This window comes from Trichechus manatus, unplaced genomic scaffold (genome assembly GCF_000243295.1).
Source record: "Trichechus manatus latirostris isolate Lorelei unplaced genomic scaffold, TriManLat1.0 scaffold00170, whole genome shotgun sequence".
In the NCBI taxonomy this organism is placed as follows: Eukaryota; Metazoa; Chordata; class Mammalia; order Sirenia; family Trichechidae; genus Trichechus; species Trichechus manatus.
The window spans coordinates 3,868,891-3,892,215 of NW_004444106.1; the positions used below are offsets into that span (position 1 = coordinate 3,868,891).

The following is a 23,325-nucleotide window of genomic DNA, read 5'->3' on the forward strand; positions in this document are numbered from 1 at the left end:
CTCTTACTATGTGCTACACATCTTCTAAGCATTTCACATTTACTCATTCAACCTTCTTAGCAACACCAGGAGGTGGGTACTTTTGTTATCACATCCATTGTACAGATGAGGAAACTGAAGCATAGAGAGGTTGAAAGGGTCCAAGCTCTTAAATGTTATAGTCTGGTTCTTCTCAAAACCAAAGTTGGCCTAACCCACCCTCCTCATTCTCCTCCATTACTCTCTAGCTCTGGGACCATCACCCTGGTCCAGTCAGCCACCAGACCTGTTGATTCTACTCCCTGTGTACCCCTCCAGTCCCACTAGCTCACCCTACAGGCCCCCGTCATCTCCCTCCTAACTGATCTGTCTCCGACTTTTTCCCAACTAAATCATCCTGGCTTTCTAAAATGTAAATATGGATGATCTCAAACCGCTGATAATTGTCTTCAATGCTTCCCTCTGCCGTCAAGATAAAATCAACATACCCTAAGGGGCTCGCTTCCCTTCCACTCCTCCTTTGCTCTGGCTTTATCTCTTGCCACTTAGCACCTCCCACTCTCCGCTTCCGATCACTAACCTTGTTACACAAGCAGACTCTCCTGTCTCTTGCCTCTTTTACATCTGGCTATCTTTTCAGAAACCTGCTCCTTTGTAGTCTCCTGACTTCAGTTGCCTTCAAGATTCAGCTCAAGTTCCATCTCCTTCAGAAAGCCACCCTGGAAACTCACACCTCCCCAGCCTGGATTGGGCACCCCCGGTCGTCTCTGAGCTTCCCTTCTCATAGCAATGATCTTGCTGTTTACCCATTTTCCTTCTCCACTTACCCCAGGGCTGAACCCTTGTGGTTTATGTTTTCTCCCTCACCTAGCAGAAGACTTGTACAACCAGCCTCCAGTTAGGCTTGTTCTGTAAATGATGGAGCCCTAGTGGCACAGTGGTTAAAAGCTCTGCTGCTAACCGAAAAGGTCAGCAGTTCAAATCCACCAGCTGCTCCTTGGAAACACTATGGGGCAGTTCTACTCTGTCCTCTAGGTTCACTATGAGTTGGAACCGACTTCATGGCAACAGGTTTTTTGTTTTGGTATAAACAATGAATAAATGAGTGAATGAATTAATGGGTATCCACTCTGTGCTCCTCCATGGGACCAGATGCCCAACTCCAACTCAGAGGTTTCCAGGTCAGAAGTGGAGAGATCTCACTAGGGTCTCTATGAGGGCTCTGGCCCTATCCCAGCATCTGCCTCTTCCCCCTCCCCAGGCTAACTAAATTTTCAAGGTCAAGGGGAGCCTTCTGCCTGTACAAGGAGAAAATTTGGGAGAAACAGAACAGGGCAGAGGATTTGCATCCACCTGAGTTTAGATTGACCAGCAAGAAAGGTAAGCCAAGTCATCTCTGATTAGAAAGACTTCTGAACTGGGAGTGTGTGGGCTGCCCGGCCCCATTCTCTGATCATTTAAACCACAGTCTCCACCCTTAACCTCTGAGTCACGCTGACGACTTTCCTCCCTGCCTCTGGCCTCCTGACCACCTCTCTATTCACTTGCTTCCTTGATGTCTTGGTCCAGCTATTCTCTCAGTGGCCCTGGATCTTGGAGCCCCATGCCTGACCTGCCACTCATGACCAGAACAGTTCTCCTTCTGTTGATGGGTAAGTTGGGGCCCCAAAAAACGGGGGCTAGGAGATTAGGGTCCAGGTAGACAGAGACAAGAAGACACATGTTTTAGACTCATGGATTAGGGGGAGACTGGTACATAGGGCTTGGGATCTAGAGTTTGTGGAGGGAAGGGATATTGGAGAACGAATTTTGTGAGAGTTCAAGGGATACCAGAAGAGATGTTGCCTGGACAATCCAGAGATTTAAAAAATAGACATAACAAGTCTACCTGTGCTCTGTCTGCAGCGTCCCTTTGTCCCCAAGTTTTCCTAGACTCTCCCTCGTAGAAGCCTTAGGGGTACTGGTGGGAAAGGATCACCTTTAGAGCTTGGGTGTCACTTTGTGGAGATGGAGAACTGAGCCCTAAGGGCAGATCAGTGGGCGAAGAGCTGTCTCTGGACTATCTGAAGGAGAGAAGGGGGTCAGAGGGAGGCCTGACCATGCGAGTCCAGAAGACAAGGAGACTCTGGGCATTGGGCTTGGAGGGGACACTGGGGATCCGGGGACCTGGGAGATGGAGCCAGGGGATCTGAAGCAGGAGGAATACCCTTCTCCAGAACTTTTCTTTCTGCCCTCCTCAGCCTTACCTTCTTCCCTCTGCTTCAACTTGGACATGGACCAGCCAACAGTCTTCCACATGGACAGCGCTGGGTTTGGACACAGCGTGGTCCAGTATGCCGACTCCTGGTGAGGACTGGTGTTGACTGACCTCTGGCTCTCACCAGCTCCTCTCCCTGCCCAGGGGTTCTTTTCCTCCCCATCTACTTCCCCTCATTTGGAAACTTTCTTCTCTGTCTGGTGTGGCAATTACCCCAAGGTTATGAATATTTGGAGAGAAACAGGAGCTGTCTTGCCGTCACAATAATCGTAGCTAACATTTATTGAGCTCTTACTAAGGGCCAGGAATTGTGCCAAGCACGTTATATGTAGACACTGATTTAATTCTCACAACAACCTTTTGAGGTAGGAATCATTCATTCAACAAATACTTGTTGAGTGCCTACATATGCCAGGCACAGTCTCAGGAGCTGGGCATACAGCAAAAAATAAAAATCACAATTTTCTCCCCATATGGAGTTTTAATTGTTGTTTTCAGAGATGTGAAGTAAAGTTGCCAAGTGGCAGTCTGGCTCCAGAGTGCACACTCTTTCAACTGCAGTATTCTACATCTCCCCACAGGGTAGTGGTTGGAGCCCCCCAGGAGGTAAAGGCTTCCAACCAAACAGGTGGCCTCTACCGGTGTGCCTACAGCATGGGCAAGTGTGAGCCTCTTCCTCTGCTGGGTGAGTCACTGTCCCTTACTGGGTCCAGGTCTGGGGGCCTGTGGGAGGCCAGGAGACCCACTTTCCAGCTTCAGCTCTGTCTGCAGAAACTTCATCCTCAGACACACTTCCTAATCCCATCAAGTGTTCCCTGCCCATTGCACCCCCACACCCCCACAACTCTGCCAATACCTGGGAGCCCCCTTGGCCATTCAGACCATCTTGTCTTCCACAGCTGAGGTGACTATAGTCCCCTCTGTGCCCCTTAAGGTGACCATGTACATATCTCTCCCATTAGTTCCCCCAGAGTTTGTGAACGTGTCCCTGGGCCTGTCCCTGGCAGCCACCACCAACCCCTCCCAGCTGCTGGTGAGTTGCTTTGGGTCACAGTAGTGTCTTGAGGGGAAGAGTGGGGACTTGGGGCTGCTGGGGCTTGGAGTCTTGGGGAAGATGGAGGTGTTGGGGTGGGAAGGAAGCAGGGGCAGTCTCTCCCACTGGCCCCTTCTTTCCCCAGGCCTGTGGCCCCACTGTGCACCATGCATGCAACAGGAACATATACTTGACCGGGTTCTGCTTCCTGCTAACCTCCCCCTCCCAGCAGGTCCAGAGACGCCTGGCTGCTCTGCAGGGTGAGTATTCTTGGCCTTTGGTCCCGTGAGGAGCCTGAACACATCCAAATGGGAGTGCGGTGGGGCCAGAGACACTCTTGCCAGAGTGGATAAGAAAGGAGATATTTGGGAAAAAATGTTTATTGGGTGGTGTAGTCATTCCAAACACAGGCTGGGGAGCCACTGCCTGCTTTCACACCTTGTCCCTCACCAGCCTGCTGTGAGATCTCTCCTGTGACCTTACTTTCTCTGAGCCTCAGTTTATTTATCTGTCAGATGGGGATAATAATGGATAATAATGCACCCAACACTGTGAGAGTAACATAAGATGATCCATGGCCAGGGTTCAGCACAGTGCTTGGCATGCGTTGTGGGCTCAATAAATGCCAGCTGCTACTATTTTTAGAGAGAAGAGGATTTTTTTAAACCATGTGCAGCAAGCTGAGAAAGAGAGGTGAGGATGCAGGCAGTCTGTGCAGTGCATATCTATGTGCACATGTGTGCTGGTGCAGGTTGAAGCATATGGCCTGGATTCCTTGGTGCTTCCCTGTAGGGCAAGGAGGTGAAAAATGAACTTTTCAGACCCAATCTATGGCCAACTGAGGCCCCTGGGGAGACTGACACCTGACCACCGAACAGGAAGCCCCTGTCAGTGCATCCTAGGGTCCAGACTCCACCCTCCAATCCTGGCTCCCAGCAGAACACCCAGGATACCTACTTTTGGTGGTGGGAGGTCTCCAGGGAAAAACGGGGAAGCTGGGAGTAGGAATGGAATAGGGTCTCCTCTTTATGAGCTGTAAGAGTTTCTCTTCTGAGGAAGATACTGCTTTTTTCCAGGAGGGGAGTTGTTTTTAGGTGTGGTGGAGTCAGTTCTGACTCATACCGACCCTATGTACAACAGATCAAAACATTTCCCAGTCCTGCACCATCATCAGAATCGTTGCTAGGCTTGAGCCCATCGTTGCAGTCACCATCTCAGTCCATCTCGTTGAGGGTCTTCCTCTTTTTTGATGACCCTCTACTTTACCAAGCATGATGTCCTTCTCCAGGGATTGGTCCTTCCTGATAACATGTCCAAAGTATGTGAGACCAAGTCTCGTTATCCTCACTTCCAAGGAGCATTCTGGCTGTACTTCTTCCAAGACAGATTTGTTTGTTCTTCTGGCAGTCCATGGTTTGTTCAATATTCTTCACCAGTACCATAATTCAAATGCTTAGTTCTTCTTTGGTCTTTCTTATTCATTGTCCAGCTTTCACATGTATACGAGGCAACTGAAAATATCATGACTTGAGTCAGGTGCACCTTAGTCCTCTAAGTGACATCTTTGCTTTCTAACACCTTAAAGAGGTCTTTTGCAGCAGATTTGCCCAGTGCAATATGGTGTTTGATTTCTTGCCTGTTGCTTCCATGGGCATTGATTGTGGATCCAAGTAAAATGAAATCCTTGACAACTTCAATATTTTCTCCGTTTATCCTCATGTTGCTTATTGGTCCAGTTGTGGGGACCAATAAGGTGTAATCCATACTGAAGGCTGTAGTGTTTGATCTTCATCAGTAAGTGCTTCAAGTCTTCTTCACTTTCAGCAAGCAAGGTTGTGTCATCTGCATATCACAGGCTGTTAATGAGTCTTCCTCCAATGCTGATGCCTCATTCTTCATATAGTCCTGCTTCTCGGATTATTTGCTCAGCATTCAGATTGAATAAGTATGGTGAAAGGATACAGTCCTGAAGCACACCTTTCCTGATTTTAAACCACGCAGTATCCCCTTGTTCTGTGTACAGATTCCTGATGAACACAATTAAGTGTTCTGGAATTTCCGTTCTTAGCAATGTTATCCTTAATTTGTTATGGTCCACACAGTCGAATGCCTTTGCATAGTCAATGAAACACAGGTAGACATCTTTCTGGTATTCTCTGCTTTCAGCCAGGATCCATCTAACATTAGTAATAATATCTCTCGTTCTTTGTCCTCTTCTGAACCCAGCTTGAATTTCTGGCAGTTCCCTGTTGATGTACTGCTGAAACTGCTTTTGAATTATCTTCAGCAAAATTTTACTTGTATGTGATATTAATGATATTGTTCAATAATTTCTACATTCTATTGGATCACTTTTCTTTGGACTGGGCACAAATATGGATCTCTTCCTGTCGGTTGGCCAGGTAGCTGTTTTCCAAATGTCTTGGCATAGACAAGTGAGCACTTCCAGCACTGCATTCATTTGTTGAAACATCTCAATTGGTATTCCATCCATTCCTGGAGCTTTGTTTTTCACCAGTGCCTTCAGCACAGCTTGGACTTCTTCCTTCAGTACGATTGGTTCTGGATCATATATTACCTCCTGAAATGGCTGAAAGTTGACCAGTTCTTTTTGGTATAGTGATTCTGTGAAGGAGTTTGAGCCCATATTTAAGCTGGGAACAGAAGAGGGTCAGTGTGTGGCTGTTGCCAGAGGGGACATTAAAAATATTTAACAAAAGTACAGTTCAGTACTGACCAATGAGGACAGACACTGGCCAGGGCCCTGAGCAGGTTTCTTTCATTGTGGGATTTTGGGGACATTGAAGGAGGAGGTGAGGTAGATGTTAAGGGGAGGGGCAGGGACACCAAAGTGAAAGGAGAAGGTATTCAGCTTTTTACCATCAAGATTGGAGGAGTTTTCACTTTTTAATAAACCAGGCTGGCTGCACAGGTGTGAGCAGGTGAATCACAGCTGTAGTGTCTTCAGGAGACTTTGGGAGACTGAAGGACTCTATTGTAGGCAGGGGGTTTGGGAAGCCTTGCCTCCTCACAAGGAGAGGACCCAGGGCGCAGGGCCACACTGGGGCTGAGGGAGAGTGTTGAGGGAGTGGGTTCTAGTGGCCAAGAGGCTGAGATCCTGGGCTTTGAGGAGTGTCCCTTGGAGGCCCACTCCTGCCTCCTTCTCAAGAGTGCCCAAAGCAGGAACAGGACATCGTGTTCCTGATTGATGGCTCAGGCAGCATCGCCCCACACGATTTTGCCAGAATGTTGAACTTTGTGAAGGCTGTGATGAGCCAGTTCCAAAGACCCAGTACCCAGGTGTGCCCTCAGGGGAGGGAAGGCAAGTTTGCAGACATTGCTGGGAGGGGCACTGCTGGGAGGGGCACTGCTGGGTGGGGCACTGCTGGGAGGGGCACTGCTGGGAGGGGCATTGCTGGGAGGGGATTGCTGAGAAGGACATTGCTGGGAGGGGCATCATTGGGAGGAGCTTTGTGCTTCTGGTGAATGGTCTCTGCCCCCACCCCACCACCATATGGTTTTTACAGTTCTCCCTGATGCAGTTCTCCCAGAGTTTCCAGAAACATTTCACTTTCCGTGACTTCATACGCAGCTCAGACCCACAAGTCCTTTTGAATGGTGTGAAACAACTGCGAGGGTTGACTTACACAGCTTCAGCCATCCTAATGGCCATGTGAGTTCTGCCTTCTCTCAGGCCCTTCCCCAAAGCATCTGAGTCTACCTTTGGACCTCATCTGTCTCTATAAGAAAGAGACAGCAGAGACTGAAATCCAGCCTGGTCTATTCTCACCAAACTGGGTGCCTCTGGTGCGACCATGGCCTCTCAGAAGAGGGGGCATCTCTTTCTAGTTTTTACAAGGGCATCTGAGGCTAGCGGTAGCTCTGTTCACAGGCCTCTCTAGATGTCCTTCTTTACTGACAGGGAGACTATGTTCAGTGCCACAAATGGGGCCCGTGAGAATGCCACCAAGATCCTCATCATCATTACTGATGGGCAGAAAGAAGGTGACCCCCAGGACTATAAGAATGCCATCCACAAGTCTGAGGCAGCAGGCATTATTCGCTATGCCATCGGGGTAGGAATTGGGGATGCCATCCCACCACTTCCTCCTACTGCTTCCTCTCTAAGCAACTTCCCTTTCAAGGACAGAAATCCCAGTTCTCTCCTCTCCTACCACCTTCAGGATAAAAACTCTGTCCCAACTCTGGGGCCCACAACCCTTTTCCCTAAATTCCTTGATGCTGTCTGATCCTTATTTTTCTCATCTGTACGCTGGGTTGCATAATATTAACCTTGCAGGGTTATTGGAGGGTGTCAGTGCCCAGCATGGTGTAGGCATATTACATTTATTATTATTTATATTTGTTGGCCTTTGCTGGGGACAGGTAGGATCGGCTTTTCAAAAGACACTTTCCAAGAAAGAATTAGAAGTCATCACATCGGAGCCCTCCCAAGAACATATATTTCAAGTGGAGAACTTTGATGCTTTGAGAGACATTCAAACCCAACTGAAGGAGAAGATCTTTGCCATTGAGGGTAAGTCAGAGATGGAGCTACTTGCTTTGGACACCCTCACCCATAAATGCTTGTCTTCCTTGAACCTAGACCCCAATGTCATAGGCAACAGCCCCTCCTCGTCGGTATTAATTTCCAGCATTAGGTCCTTCCAAAGCTGAGGTGTATCCTGCCTTCCCCTAGGTACGCAGTCCACAAGTACTACTTCCTTTGAATTTGAGATGTCCCAGGAGGGTTTCAGTGCTGTGTTCACACCTGTGAGTGGAGCTCCTTTCAGGCCCCTCGTGTGGGATAAGGGAAAAGAGGGTGGAGGGAGAAGAAAGGCAAGGGTGGGTGTCTGGATGAGTCCAGGGCTGGCATTTTGAGGTGGAATGGGCTCTATTTATTCTCCCAACCTGCTCAGCCCTGGAATCCTTTACTCCCAGGATGGACCAGTTCTGGGGGCTGTAGGGAGCTTCAGCTGGTCTGGAGGTGCCTTCTTGTACTCCAAAAATATGAACCCCACCTTTATCAACATGTCTCAGGAGAATGTGGACATGAGAGACTCTTACCTGGGTGAGAAAGGCTGGAGCTGGGGGGAAGGGGGAACAGGACGGGAAGGTGAGTTGCCTGGGAAGGGCAGGAACACCAAAGGAAGGAAGGACAAGCAAAGGCCTGGCCCCCTCAGGTTACTCCACTGAGTTGGCCCTTTGGAAGGGGATGCAGAGCCTGGTCCTGGGTGCCCCCCGCCACCAGCACACCGGAAAGGTTTTCATCTTCACCCAGGTGTTGAGGCAATGGAAGCTGCAGGCTGAAGTCACAGGGACCCAGGTTGGGTATGGGGGAAGCTGGGATGGAATGTGAGGGTGGGCAAGAGGATTTGGAGCTCACAGTGGGAAGATCTTGGTGCCTGGGGAGAGGCGGGACCCTTGCTCAGAAGGTGTTTCTGGGAGGGGCAGGCAGGGTGACTTCAGGCTCTGCCCTCCAGATCGGCTCCTACTTTGGGGCCTCCCTCTGCTCCGTGGATGTGGACAGTGATAACAGCACTGACCTGATTCTCATTGGGGCTCCCCATTACTACGAGCAGGCCTGGGGGGGCCAGGTGTCTGTCTGCCCCTTTCCCCAAAGGGTAAGTGATTAACAGGGCCTCGGCTGGGTGGGTCTCAGCTGTGGGGTGCAGAGGTTGTCCAACTTGGGGCCTGACATTGATTTTGTTCAGCAGTCGGCTAAGTGGCAGTGTAAGGCTGTTCTCTGTGGGGAGCAAGGCCATCCTTGGGGTCGCTTTGGAGCAGCCCTGACAGTGCTAGGGGATGTGAATGGGGACAAGCTGACAGATGTGGCCATCGGAGCACCAGGGGAGCAGGAGAACCGGGGTGCTGTCTACATATTTCATGGAGCATCAGGACTGGACATCAGCCCCTCCCACAGCCAGGTGAGACCTGGTCATTGTTCCTGTTATTATAACAGCTTTCTCCTTGCTTCTCTCTCCTTTCACACTGCCACCTGGAAAATCTTCCTCTTTTACCTCATCTGACCTCTCTTGTGAAGCAATGGGCATCTTGTAGGCGAAAAGAAAAATCTGTGGAACTTGAGAAATTGACATTGACTGGAACATATCCTGCTTTGTATGGGGACTTGATACTTGAATGAGTTCTCCACCAGGCCTTTTAATCTCTCCAGCAGCTTTACAAGGTACATGGGCCAGGCATTAGCAAACCCATTTTACAGATGAAATATGAGGTAGGGAGAAGATAAATGACTTGGCTTGTCCAGGGTTATATACAGAATCAAGAACAGTGATGACTCCTGACTCCTAACCCAGTGCTTGGTCTCTTGGTGGCTCCCTGTTATCCTTCGGTTTAGATATGGCTGTCTCAGTCTGCCTGTGCACTCACTCATTCATCCTCCCAGATGCTGCATCACTTTATTCCCTTCCTGCCATCAGCAATCCTACCATGTGCCTGTCTAGACAGGAGCCTCCCACCAATTGGGCAGGGTTCCCTAAGAAGGGAGGACTGCTTCCCTTGGCAAAAGTTAAGGAGGCCCTGACTAAAAAATAAGCAAAGGACCATTACTGAGGATCAAAGAGTCTATAGAAGAATCCTGATCAAAAGGGGGAAAATGTGGAAGAGGATTTCTAATTTTAATGGAATGTAAAATTTCTGGAGCCATTGAGGCTAGATGAATCCCTGAAACTATTGCCCTGAGATAATCTTTAAACTTAAACCTTAAACTAAAACTATCCCCTGAAGTCTTCTTAAAACCAAACAGTAGTTTAGCTTAATTAATAAAGAATGTCTGCCTTGAGCATTATGCTCTTTTAAGAACTATCTATATGGGGTCAAATTGACAACAGTAACTTAAAAGAATAGATAGGAAACTTAGGGGGCAGTGAGTTTATGTTAATGAGGGAGGGACAATTAAGACAAAGAGGGTGAGAAAGGTTGCACAACTTGAAGAATGTAATCAATGTCACTGAATTGTACACATAGAAATTGTTGAATTGGTGTATGTTCTGCTGTGTATATTCTTAACAACAACAACAAAAAAAACATTATTTTTAAAAAATAAGCAAAAGATATGAATAGATATTTTTAAGAAGACATACAAATGGCCAATAAGCATATGAAAAGATGCTCAAAATCATTAGTTATCAAGAAACGCAAATCAAAACCACAATGGGATACCACTCACACACACTAGGATGGCTATAATAAAAAAGATAGATAATAATAAGTGTTAGTGAGAACGTGGAGAAATCAGAACACTCACACATTGTGGTGGAAATGTAAAATGGTGCAGTCACTTTGGAAAACAGCCTGGCAGTTTCTCAAAACATTAATCGTAGAGTTATCATATGACCCATTAATTCCACTCTTAGCTATGCCCAACAAGAATGAAAACATGTGTCCTCACAAAAAGCTGTACATGAATGTTCATAGCAGCATTATTCATAATAGCCAAAAGGTGGAAACAAACCAAATATCCACTAGCTGATGAACGGATAAATAAAATGCGGTCTATCCATACAATGGAATATTATTCAGCCATGAAAAGGAATGATGTACTGCTATGTGCTCCAACACAGATGAATCTTGAAAACACTGCACGAAGTGGAAGAAGCTAGTCACAAAGGACTACATATTGCATGGCTCCACTTATATGAAATGTCTAGAACAGGTAAATCTATAGAGACAGAAAGTAGAGGAGTGGTTGCACAGTAGTTAAGAGATACGGCCGCTAACCGAAAGGTCATTAGTTCGAATCACCAGCTGTTCCTTGGAAACCCTATGTGGCAGTTCTACTCTGTCTTATAAGGTTGTTATGAGTCAGAACCGACTAGACAGCAAAGGGTTAAAGCTGAGGGGAAGGGGAAATGAGAATAAGGAGTGACTGCTAAAGGTTATGGGACTTCTTTTGGGGTGATGGAAATGTTCTAAAATTGATTGTGGTTATGGTTCACAACTGTGTGAGCATATTAAAAACCCTTGGGCTGTATACTTTAAAAGGATGTATTGTATGGTATGTGAATATGATATGAAACTGTTACCAAGAAAAAAAAAGTCAGGGAAGCGTTCTGCAGTTCTGTCAATTACTAGCTGTGTGATCTTGGTCAAGTTACCTCTTTAGGCCTCAGTTTCCTCATCTGTAAAATAGTGATGATAATAGAATCACTGGGCTGCTGCTGTGAGGATTAAATGAGTTACTACGTATAAAGTGCTTAGAACAGTGCCTGGCACATACTAGGTAGTACAATCTATTATTACTATTACTATTTTTACCACAAGCCATTTTTAAGTATTTGTTGTTTTAAGTGCCATCACATCAATTTCTACTCACAGTGACCCCATATGACCAGAGTAGAACTGCCCCCTAGAGTTTTCTAGTTTGTAATCTTTACAGGAACAGATCGCCAGGTCTTTCTCCCGAGGAGCTGCTGGGTAGGTTCCAACCACTGACCTTTCGGTTAGCAGCCTAGTGCTTAACTGTTGAGCAACCAGGGCTCCTATTATTGTTATCATTAATACAGCTTAACAACTATAGAACATGGCACTTTAAGAAGAGGGTGAAAGGTCTCGTTGAGAATAACAAGGGCCCGCGTGTCATGAAAGGAGCCCTGGTGGCGCAGTGGTGAAGCGCCCGGCTACCAACCAAAAGGTCAGCAGTTCAAACCCACTAGCTGCTCTGCGGGACAAAGATGTGGTGGTCTGCTTCTATAAAGATCTGCAGCCTTGGAAACCCTATGGGGCAGTTCTACTCTGTCCTATAGGGTCGCTATAGTTGAAATTGACTCCATGGCAAACGACAACAACACATCTCATGAAAACTGTATTCAGTTCACACCAACTTGTTGAAGCTCCTTTGCTTCAGTGACTAGAGGTGAATCTGCTTAGATGCTTGATTGCAGGTATTACTTGGTTTATACCCACAAGGCCTGACTCAAAGAGGAGGCCTTTCTGGGTTCACTGCCCCCACCATGACTTTTTCCTTCTTCCTACCTCATCACATAGCCCATTACATACTTGACTTGCATTGTTCTCCACTTGCTCACACACCAAATGTGAGGCTATGGTCATGAGATTAGCTTTCCTGGGTGTGAAGACCCTAGTGTTGTCCACTTGCTGTGTTTGTGCTATTTCTGTCTCTCCTCACCACACCCCTTTCCTTTCTAAACTTCCTTAGTAATAGGTAAATTTCTTTTTTTATTTTATTATTAGTATTACTCTTAATGTCTGTTAGTCCCAGGGATACCCAGAGGTTAAACGGCACATTCTCCAAGGAATTGGGTGCTACAGAGTAATGGGAATAATAGGGAAAGGATCCATAGGGAAGGTGATTCCCGGAGGGTACAGTCAGGGTGTAGGTACAGCCACTTCCTACCTCCACTTGGTTCTTCTTGGTCCTCTGAAGAGACAGGGTGGCAAAGGGTAGCAAAAAGGGGCCTTGGGTTTGGGGTCGGAGGATCTGATTTCAGGTCTGGAGTTGGCCTCTTAGAGGCTGTGTGACTTCTCTCCTGCATCTGTGAAGTGGGGAGTGGGGCTGCATGAGCTCTGATGCCCCTTCCAGCCCTAATAATCTTCATAAGAAGTTATTGACCGTTGATCATATGCGAGGTGCTGTTCTAAGAACTATATGAATTAATTCATTTAATGCTTATCGCTAAACTCTGAGGTATTATTATTCCCAAGTGAAAGATGAGGGAACTGAAGCATGGCTTATAAATGGAGGAGCCAGAATTTGAACGTGAGACTAACTGAATGAGTGAATGAATCTCAAGCCAAGATTTTAAATCTCCTTTTCTTCATTTATTCATTAGGAATCTTTTCTCTTTTCCAGTCATCATTCCCCCCCGAACCCCGCGCCCTCTGTTTAGGCATTTGTTGGTGACATCTTTTCACCCCTCGCCCCTTCTATTGCCCACATTTCTACCTCCCTCCTTTTCATTTACTTATTTCTAATTTATTCCCCTTGCTCCCCAACTTGATTCTTCTTTTTCTTTTCTGGCCAGAGGATCACAGGCTCCCAGCTCTCTCTAGAACTGCAGTATTTTGGGCAGTCACTGAGTGGGGGTCAGGATCTCACCAAGGATGGGCTTGTGGACCTGGCTGTGGGGGCCCGAGGACACGCGCTGCTGCTCAGGTGAGAATGGGTTTCCTCAGACACTCCCGGTATGGTCCTAGGTCCAGCCTCAGACACCCAGCCCCCTTCTCCCTGTCCCAGGGACCAAAAACCTGTCCTTAGCTCAGTGTTCTGCCCACAGGACCAGGCCTGTGCTCAGTGTGGGGGTAAGCATGAACTTCACACCTGCAGAAATTGCAAGGTCCGTGTTTGAGTGTCGGGGGCAGGTAGCCTCTGTCCAGGAGCTGGGTAATGCCGTAGTCTGCCTTCATATTGACTCAAGTTTCAAGAACCAGCTTGGTGAGTTACCTCCTGTCCAACCCAGGACACCCTGATCCCTTGGAGGCCCCCAGGCCAGCACTCCTGTCTCTTGCCTTGCCCTTTGCCCCTTGCTCACCTGAGGAGCTCCTGGCTCTCTCATCCTTCCCCATATCCTGCTTCCCCTACAGGTGACCTCCAGAGCTCTGTGACCTTTGACCTGACCCTTGACCCAGGCCGCCTGAGTCCCCGTGCCATCTTCAAAGAAACAAAGACTTGGAATCTGACCGTAGTCCAAGACCTTGGGCTTGGTCAGCATTGTAAGGCTGTGAAGTTGCTCCTCCTGGTGAGGGTCCTAGGGCTCCTGGGAAAAGAGTGACATGGATGGAGGTGATTCTGAGGCTGGCAGTGGGGTAGGCAGCACACAGGAGCACATTCTGGTCCTCTCTGTGGCCCCAGCCCCAGCATAGGATCTGGCATGCAAGAGGTGCTTAACACATGTTAGCTGAATGAGTGAGTGAGTGAATGAATGAATGAGGTCAGCTGTAACTGCCAGAGAATACACAGCTGGATTTCAGGGAAGAAATTATGGCTGCTCTGGAGAACTATGGGGCTATCGGCTGGGATTCTTTCTGTGATTCATTTGACAAATATTTTTCAAGCCACTCCTGTGGAATAGGCTCTGTTTTAGGTGCTGGGGACTCAGTAGTAGATAAAACAGTCATTGCCTACAGGGAGCTCACAGGTTGGGGTGGGAAGGCCCAAAACTCACAAGTTCCAAGATATAGATGTCAGGTAGTGGTCAATGCTATGAAGAAAGATAAAGCCAGGGAAGGAAACAGAGAGGGTGTTCGGGAGGCCCCTTGGAGGAGGTGAAGTGTGAGTAACCAAAAAAACCCGTTGCCGTCGATTGGATTCCGACTCATAGCAACCCTATAGCACAGAGTAGAACTGCCCCATAGAGTTTCCAAAGGGTGCCTGGTAGATTCAAACTGCCAACCTTTTGGTTAGCAGCTGTAGCACTTAAACACTATGCCACCAGGGTTTCCGAAGTGTGAGTAGACACTGAAAAACATGACTGAGCCAAGTGGGTCAAGGCAGAGGACAGCAAAGACAAAGGTTCTGAGGGGTAAGAATGCATGGCAGATTAATAATAATCACAAACATTTATTGAGCACAGGTAGGTATCTTTATTACCCGTTTTATAGATGAGGAGACTGGGACACAGCTAGTAACTCCCTGAGTGTCTTTCCTTAACCACCAGCTTTCTTCAATGTCTGTCCTTTAGGCCTGTGTGGAAGACTCAGTGACCCCCATCACCTTGCGTCTCAACTTCTCCCTTGTGGGCAAGCCCATTCCTTCCTCTGGAGACCTCAAGCCCATGCTGGCCGTGGATGCTGAGAGATACTTCATGGCCTCTGTGAGTCCTGGTGTCAGGGTCTCCCAGAGGGAGTGGGGATGCAGACCTCGAATCTTGGGGAAAACCTTTCTTTGTCTCCCTCCCAGCTACCCTTTGGGAAGAACTGCGGGACTGACCATGTCTGCCAGGATGACCTTGGTATCTTCTTTAGCTTCTCAGGGTGAGCCTTAGACCTGCCCTAGTCTCCCACCTTCCCTTCCAGAATCTGGCAATTCCACCCCTAGTTCTCCCTAATGCTACTCTTCTATGCTCAGAACCCAGGTATCCTGTCCTATCTATCTCCAACCTCCCCACCCAGACTGTTTCTAGCCTCAGTCACTGAACCATCTCCTCCCTCCACCCCAACACCTAGCCTGAAGACCCTGGTGGTCGGGAGTAACCTGGAGCTGAACGTGAAAGTGACAGTGTGGAATGACGGCGAGGATTCCTATGGAACTAAAATTACCTTCTTCTACCCTGAAGGGCTGTCCTATCGACGTGTAACAGAGGTCCAGGTATTCCAGCTTTGGGGAAGGAAACGGCTGATAGGCTGAGGATCAGTATAGACTCCTGCAGCTGGGTTCAAAATTCAGACTGGGGCCGCTGTTGCTTAGCAGGCTTTCATATGCCAAGAAGTCTGGAGCATTCTTGGTTAGATGGATGCAGTTGTGCTTTCTTGGGCTTGCCAAGGCTCATGCTGCATTCAGCTCTGGGCATTGACCATCAGGAATGAGTTCCCAGGAGGCCACTGATGTGGAAAAAGGACCTTGCCTTAAATTTTTTTGTATTCCTCATCATATCCATCTTCTTCTTCTTGGGAAAAACATATCTCAGCCTTCAAACATTTTAAAACACCGCCCTGTAGAAGGGTTGGATTTATTGGTTACTCTAGATCAGGGGTTGGCAAACTTCCTATAAAAGACCAGATAGTAAATATTTTCAGCTTTGCTGGCCATCCGGTCTCTGCTGCAGCTGCTCATCTCTGCTGTTGAAGTGTGAAAACGACCATTAACAACGTGTAAATGAGTGAGTGTGGCTGTGTTCCAATAAAACTTCATTTACAAAAAGAGGGGGTGGATCTGTTCTAGAAGATAGAACTAGAACTGCAGGAAGTCAAAGAGAAACAGATTTTTAACAAAAAAATTTATTATGAAAAAATTTGAACAGTTAGAAAAATAGAGAGCAGTTCAACAAACCCCTCAAAACTTATCACCTAGATTCAACAATTATCAACATTTTGTCGCATTTGTTTGATCTTTTCTTTTCTTTGCCGAAGTATTTTAAAAGAAATCTCACAAATCATGTCATTGCATACCTCCTTATTTCAGTTTATAGCTCTGAACAGTGGGGACATCTTCTTAAGTGAACTCAATGCCATTATCACATCCAATAAAACTAACAATTCCTTGATATCAGACCATGATGAAATTTCCCTAATTGTCTCAAAAATGTGTTTTTACAACTTGTTTATTTGAAACAGGATCTAAACTGGGTCCCACATCACATCTAGTTATGTCTCATATCCCTTTTAGTCTGATGTTCCTAATGGGAGCATATTTTGACTTGATGTATGAAAGAACTCATTAAGAATCAGAGATCTCCTGCTATGTGAGGGAGGAAGGGCCGTGTTATTGAAAGCACTCCTAGACATATCAACCAAATGTAAGGTGTGAACTCTTGCTAGATCTTGATTTTAACAAGTGTAAAATGACATTTTTGGAGACAATCTGGAAAAACTGAATATGACCTGAGTAGTAGCTAATGTTAAGGAGTTATTGCTAATTTTGTTGGGTGTGATAGTGGTCTTCTGGTTATGTTAAAAAAAAAATTCTTATGTGTTAGTTACATACATTGAAGTATTTCTGGATGAATTGACATAATAGCTGGAAGCTGCTTTAAAGTATTCACACACACACCCAAAAAAGTACAGAACAGCTGAAAAAACAGGAGTAGAAGAATGTTGGTAATTTAAGTTAGGTGATGGGCACATGCAGGTTAATTTATCTAGTTGCCCTATTTTCTTTCTTTTTTCAAATTATTATTATTATTGTACTTTAGATGAAGTTTTACACAACAAATAGTTTCTTATTAAACAGTTAGTACACATATTGTTTTATGACAATGGTTAACAACCCCATGACATGTCAACGTCAACACTGTCCCTTCTCAACCTTGGGTTCCCTATTACCAGCTTTCCTGTCCCCTCCTGCCTTCTAGTCCTTGTTCCTGGACTGTTGTGCCCCATTAGTCTCGTTTTGTTTTATGGGGCTGTCTAATCTTCGGCTGAAGGATGAACCTCAGGAGTGACTTCATTACTGAGCTAAAAGGGTGTCCAGGGGCCATACTCTTGGGGTTTCTCCAGTCTCTGTCAGGCCAGTAAGTCTGGTCTTTTTTTGTGAGTTAGAATTTTGTTCTACAGTTTTCTCCAGCTGTGTCTGGGACCTTCTGTTGTGATCCCTGTCAGAGCCGTCAGTGGTGGTAGCCGGGCACCGTCTAGTTGTACTGGACTCAGTCTGGTGGAGGCCATGGTAGTTGTGGTCCATTAGTCTTTTGGACTAATCTTTCCCTTGTATCTTCTTTTCTTCATTCTCCCTTGTGCCCGAAGGGGTGAGATCAGTGGAGTATCCTAGATAGCTGCTCACTGGCTTTTAAGACCCCAGATGCTACTCACCAAGGTAGAATGTAGAACATTTTCTTTATAAACTGTGTTATGCCAATTGAGCTAGATGTTCCCTGAGACCATGGTCCTCACAGCCCTCTGCCCAGCAATTTGGTCCCTCAGGGAGTTTGGATGTGTCTATGGTAGTTGCTCTACTTTTGAATATGTTTGAAAATTTCCAGAATAAAAAGCTTTTTTAAAATAGCAATAAATAACAAACTCTAATTAAACTCACATCTGGGATTTCTACATTGGGAGGAAGTTTGATCGTATAGCGTCTTAGGATCTTTTTAAAAACATAACCTTATGGCAGATTCTGGGAAACTGTCACTCTTTTGTGGGGTCTCTGAAACACAACAAATGCTCATCTGCCTTTCTTTCAAACCTGCCCCTGCCTAGAGCCAGCTGCACCTCTCCCTGCGCCTGACATGTGACAGCACCCCAGCCGAGAGTCAGGGCCTTCAGAGCACCAGCTGTGGCATCAACCACTTCATCTTCCGTGAGGGCATCCAGGTCAGCCTTGCATCCTTCCACTTCTGAATCCCCTCCTCCCACTCTGTCTCACCCTTCTGTCTGTGACTTCCCCTTTGCCCACCTCTTCCTCAGATCACCTTCGTAGCCACCTTTGACATCTCCCCCAGGGCTGTGCTGGGAGACCAGCTGCTTCTGTAGGCCAATGTGAGCAGGTGAGTGGGCAGGCCCAGGGACAGTGCTCCTGTCACTCCAGCCTCCTTCTCTGAGGCCCTTCCCAACTGGACTCCTCCTCTTTCTTTAGTGAGAATAACACCCCCAGGACCAACAAGACCACCTTTCTGCAGAAGCTCCCTGTGAAGTATGCCGTCTACACCGTGATCAGCAGGTGCCACATCTTGACCTCAAAAGAGTTCCCTCTACCACCCTGATTAGGGGGGTGCCTTTTACACCCTATGCAATAGATGAACATCTGGCTATTTTTAGGTTTTATTATCACTACCCTTCGGATGGGTAGATGATACTGCTAGTAGTACTTATTAATTAATCAATGAGTGTTTATTATGGGCTAACTATGATAATAATAATTGTGATATTATTATCATTATATTCTATATTTAACAGGGGTTACAGTTCTTAGACAGCTTTTCCAAAACCTCTAAGACTGTCCTAGGTTCCCTAAGAGATATATGTATGAGACATATCCCTGTCTCTGAAGCTCTTACACCTCCTTGCTCACCAAATGCCAGCAGTGCTTCTATCATTGTGACCACTCAACCTTCCCTTTTCCAAGTCCCATTTTGGAAGGACAGGGAGAGATGATCCACCTTCCACAGAGGTTGAGTGTCGAGAAGAAGCTGAATATAAGCACAGGGCCTTAAAATGCTGCCCAAGAAGAATTAAACTTGAGGTATTTGGCACTAAAGCGCCATCTCAAGACAAGTGTTTGAGCAAAAGAGTGACATCAGCAAATACCTCTTTAGCATTTGTCATCTGCCTGTGGTTGCTTTCCATAAATTCATTCTACATTCAATAAAGATTTATTGAGCCCCTGTCATGGGTAATCAAAAAGCAGACATAAATCTCTCTCCTGTGGCACTTAAATTCGTGATGTGTAGTGGGCCTGTGTAGCTTAGCCTGGGTACACTCCCCTGCCAGTTCCACCCACATGTCTCATTGAATGTTCTCCTCCCCGGAGTTTCACACGCGCCTGCACACTTGAGGGCACTCAGCAGCTCAGCCAGATGTATGCTGTCAGCTTGCTTGCTGCAGTGTGCCTTGGGGTTTGCAAACATCCTTGCCAGGGACCCACAGGCAGGGCACACCCATCTAGGCATGAATTGCCCTACAGCTCAGCTGCACTCTGTAGGTGTGGCTCTGTGGGTGGGGGCACTTAGAGGGACCCTCAGCATGAGGCTCTGGTGTTTTGTGGGGAGTCTCTTGGCAGAGGAGGGAAGAGACGTCAGAGTAGGATGTGGTAGGATGAAATTTGGATCATGCAGGCAAGGGAGAGGTGCCCAGAGAGAAAGACTGGGAGGTGCCAAGATGGGACCAGCCACCCATGTGAGGGGTCAGGCTGGTCACTGGTTCTCCAGGCCACAGCAGGCCAGAGGAGATGTTAAACTGAGGCCCGGTGAAGAGTCTGCTGTTGGGCCTTCCCTCACCTGCCAGCCCCAGGCCCAGAAAAGCCAAGGAAGCAGGGGAGAAGGATCCCCAGAGAAGGCCTGTGAGAGACCAGAAAAGGACACTGTCCGGTAGACACTTGGTCAACAGCGACAGCCTGAGTCTCCCCAAAGCTTTGCTGTGTCCTACCTGCCTGTCCATCATCCTACATGCCCATGAAGGCTTGAAAAGAAAACTGAGGTGCAAAGAAGGGTTGGCCCCAGCTCGCATTCCCCCAATGAGTCAGTGGCATAGCTCTCAGGTCCTTCTACTGCACCCCCTGCCCAGCCCCCTTGGCAGTCTTCTCTGTGGGAAGCTTCTGCAAGCACCTTGCACCCAGCTTGAAGCCCATTCCTGCTCCCTAAAGCCTCCCATAACCTCCAAAGCAGACACGGATCTCAACCAAGGTCACCCCAAGACCCCACTGATCGTCTGTCTCATCATACTCCCAGCCAGAGCCTCCTCAGGAGGCCCCCATGGAACTTCAAATCTATCCATGCCTCTTCTCTCCACAGCCATGAGCAATCCACCACGTACCTCAACTTCTCAGACTCAGAGGAGGAAGGAAGCAGTGTGGTCAAACATAGATACCAGGCAAGTGGTAGAGACCCAGGATCCTGGGCTGGGGCAGGGGATGGAGATTAGGGAGAAGTGTAGGGTCTGGCTCTGCTCTCATTGCTCTCTGCGCAGTTGAACAACCTAGGACAGAGGGACCTGCCTGTCAGTATCAACTTCTGGGTGCCCGTGGAGCTGAACCAGGTGGCTGTGTGGACAGACATTGAGGTCCTTCAACTCCAGGTATTGAGGATTGTGTATGGCTCCTCCACTAATGCCCTTTACGTGGATTCTCTGTGTCCCTCATGGATCCCTGACGCCCCCACTGATATGCTCATTCTTTGTCTTCTCTTAGAATATGTCCGTTTCATGCCCTTCAGACAAAATAGAGCCCACAGAGTCTGACTTCCTGACCCATATTCAGAAGAATCCTGTGCTGGTAAGGATTGATTTGCACTGGCCTCCTTTCTAACCACACACCAGAGGAATTTAATTAAAGAATCTGTGTTACATTCAGATGGGCACCTGCTGAATGGCCCTCTTGTATTCAGATGTGGCTGCTCCCCTCAAATCAGACAGTTTAACGCTGTCTTCTACCTTCAAGCCCATCTTTCTCTGGCCTGATGCTGCTTCTCTGTCCCTAGGACTGCTCCATTGCAGTCTGCAAGAGGTTCCATTGTGACATCCAGTCCTTTGACATCCAAGAGGAACTTGACTTCATCCTGAAGGGCAACCTCAGCTTTGGGTGGGTCAGCCAGGTGTGTATAGCCCAACAGCAGAGCCTCTCCCCCAGATTCAGGTGGCACCTGATGTGTCTCTGCCCACCCTAGAGTCAGGACATTTTTTGAATTTTGAACCTTCCTCAGAGCCAGTTCTCCAGCTTTTCTTCTCTCTTTTGCAGACACTGCAGAAGAAGATATTGGTCGTGAGTGTCGCTGAAATCACATTCGACAGAGCCATGTATTCCCAGCATCCAGGACAGGAAGCATTTATGACAGCCCAGGTATTGACTGTGTGGTAGACAGTGGCCAGGCTGGTAAAGGGGTTCCTGATACTAAATCTGTAATGCTGGGTGAGTGTTTGCAAGCCTAGAGGGAGGAAGATGAAGGCCTTGAGTCTATGGATGCTTTTGCATCTTACTTCTTGAAGCAGGGCTGTGAAAGGAGAGAAACAAACTGGGAGTTGGCAGAGGGGAGATGCATGTTGAAGAGGTGTGGGGAATCTGGGATAACAAGAGGCTTGATGCTTTCTGACGGGGTCATCTCCACTCCAGATTGAGACAGTATTGGAGAAATATGATGTATACAACCCAATTTTCCTTATCATGGGTGGCTCCGTGGGAGGTCTGCTGCTACTGGCTCTCATTGCAGCCACACTGTACAAGGTGAGTGTTTTATTCTATCCTTAACACCACCAGCATCGGATCCCACTCTGTCTACAGTGTAGGAAAGAGCTCACTTTGGGAGTCAGGCAAGACTGGGTGCACATCCTTGCTAGGTTACTTAATGTGAGAGGTCTTTTCCCACCCATGACACTACCAGTGCCTAATTCTTCCCTACATTTATACCTTTCTATCCAATTCTCATGCTTTCTCTAATCTCTCTCCCTTTCTTTTCCATTCTTGTCCACCTCTTTATATATTTCCCTTGGTAACAGGTTATGGTGCAAAAACACAGACCTGGGTTTGAATGTTGACACCACCACTGATTCTTTCTGTGACTGTAGGCAAGTGCTTGGTCCACTCTGGGTCTTGGATTCTTAATCTGGAGGTAATCCTACCCAGCTCACAGAATTGTGGTAAAGTCTAAATGACATAATGTATATAAAGTTTCTAGCACAGTGTGTTGAACATAGTAGGGGTTCCAGAAATGGTGGTGATGCATAGTCATCTCTTACCCTCTCTTCCACTGGACTTCCTGATTTTCTTCTTCCTCCTCCTACAGGTTGGCTTCTTCAAACGCCAGTACAAGGAAATGTTGGAGGAAGCAAGGGGAGAGAATGCCCCAGAAAATGGGAAATCAAACTCCCTAGTTGCCAAATAAGCAACTCTTGCTCCTACCTCCAGTTCTCCTTTGGACTTGCTCTCCCCTCAGAGATTTTCCAGTCCTCTTACTCTCACCTAAGTCAGGCCCAAGGAGAAAGAAACATTCCCCGTGAGGGAGGTTGGGATCAGGCTGCTTTTAGCCTTTTAGAAACCTTGCCTGGGAAAGGCCATTCGTCTCATCAAAGCTCTAACTAGAAACTCCCACCATAGAGACCCTGCGGTGCCCCCCCAGCGGTCTTGGCTTGGAATTTCTTCCTAGAAATACATGGACAATAGCCCCAGACTCCAGTCTCTGTTCTTGCACTAGTCACCAGTGTTGTTTGTTACAAACCACTTGTCCTCACCCATCTTCAGTGGCTCCCTGTTGCTTTCAGGATAATGTCTGAACTCTCCAGCCTGGTGTTAGAAATCCAGTTTACGCTCTGTGCCTCCATTTCATCCTTGTTTCCACTAAAATACAGTCAGCATTGGGTCTTAGCTTCATCTTGGTAATCTCAGCCCAGATTTCTCAAACTGAATTGGGAATGAACTGGTCGCACATTGGAACTCATAACCCTGCCTCCCCTACATTGGTCACCATTGCTGGCTGGCAGGGAGGAGTGTCCCCTTATCAGCAGCATTGCCCCAATGCCACTGTAGCTCAGTCCATTCCAGGGCCTCTCAGAGGTCAAAAGAGGCCCAGGCCACTTTCTTTCTTTCTTTTTTTTTGAGGCTCCAAATATATTAAAACTATGAAGGATGTCAGAAAATGATTACCAAGAAATGTGTATTTTAAATGTTTCCTTTAACAAATTAGCATATACAAAATGATGTGTGTACCTTTCTTGGGAATTATGTCAAAGGTCTAAATTAAGGCTTTTTATGGATGTGAGTACTGGACAACGACCTTAGCCT

At 47.2% G+C, this 23,325-nt stretch overlaps 1 protein-coding gene across 1 annotated transcript; it reads left to right on the plus strand.

Annotated features, from left to right (window-relative positions):
• Positions 1-1,534: 1,534 nt before the first annotated feature.
• On the plus strand, positions 1,535-23,300 carry ITGAX (integrin subunit alpha X). The gene is given in 30 exon segments (XM_023741050.1): positions 1,535-1,631; positions 2,220-2,325; positions 2,818-2,921; positions 3,199-3,269; positions 3,415-3,529; positions 6,439-6,569; positions 6,797-6,942; positions 7,192-7,345; positions 7,656-7,806; positions 7,969-8,042; positions 8,211-8,340; positions 8,453-8,595; positions 8,753-8,893; positions 8,984-9,196; positions 13,274-13,404; positions 13,526-13,683; positions 13,833-13,987; positions 14,930-15,061; positions 15,148-15,221; positions 15,414-15,555; positions 18,099-18,212; positions 18,306-18,385; positions 18,475-18,558; positions 20,348-20,426; positions 20,523-20,630; positions 20,743-20,826; positions 21,032-21,145; positions 21,289-21,390; positions 21,661-21,771; positions 22,331-23,300. Coding segments are annotated over 30 exon segments (3,543 nt in total). The 3' UTR covers positions 22,430-23,300.
• The last annotated feature ends 25 nt before the right edge of the window (positions 23,301-23,325 follow it).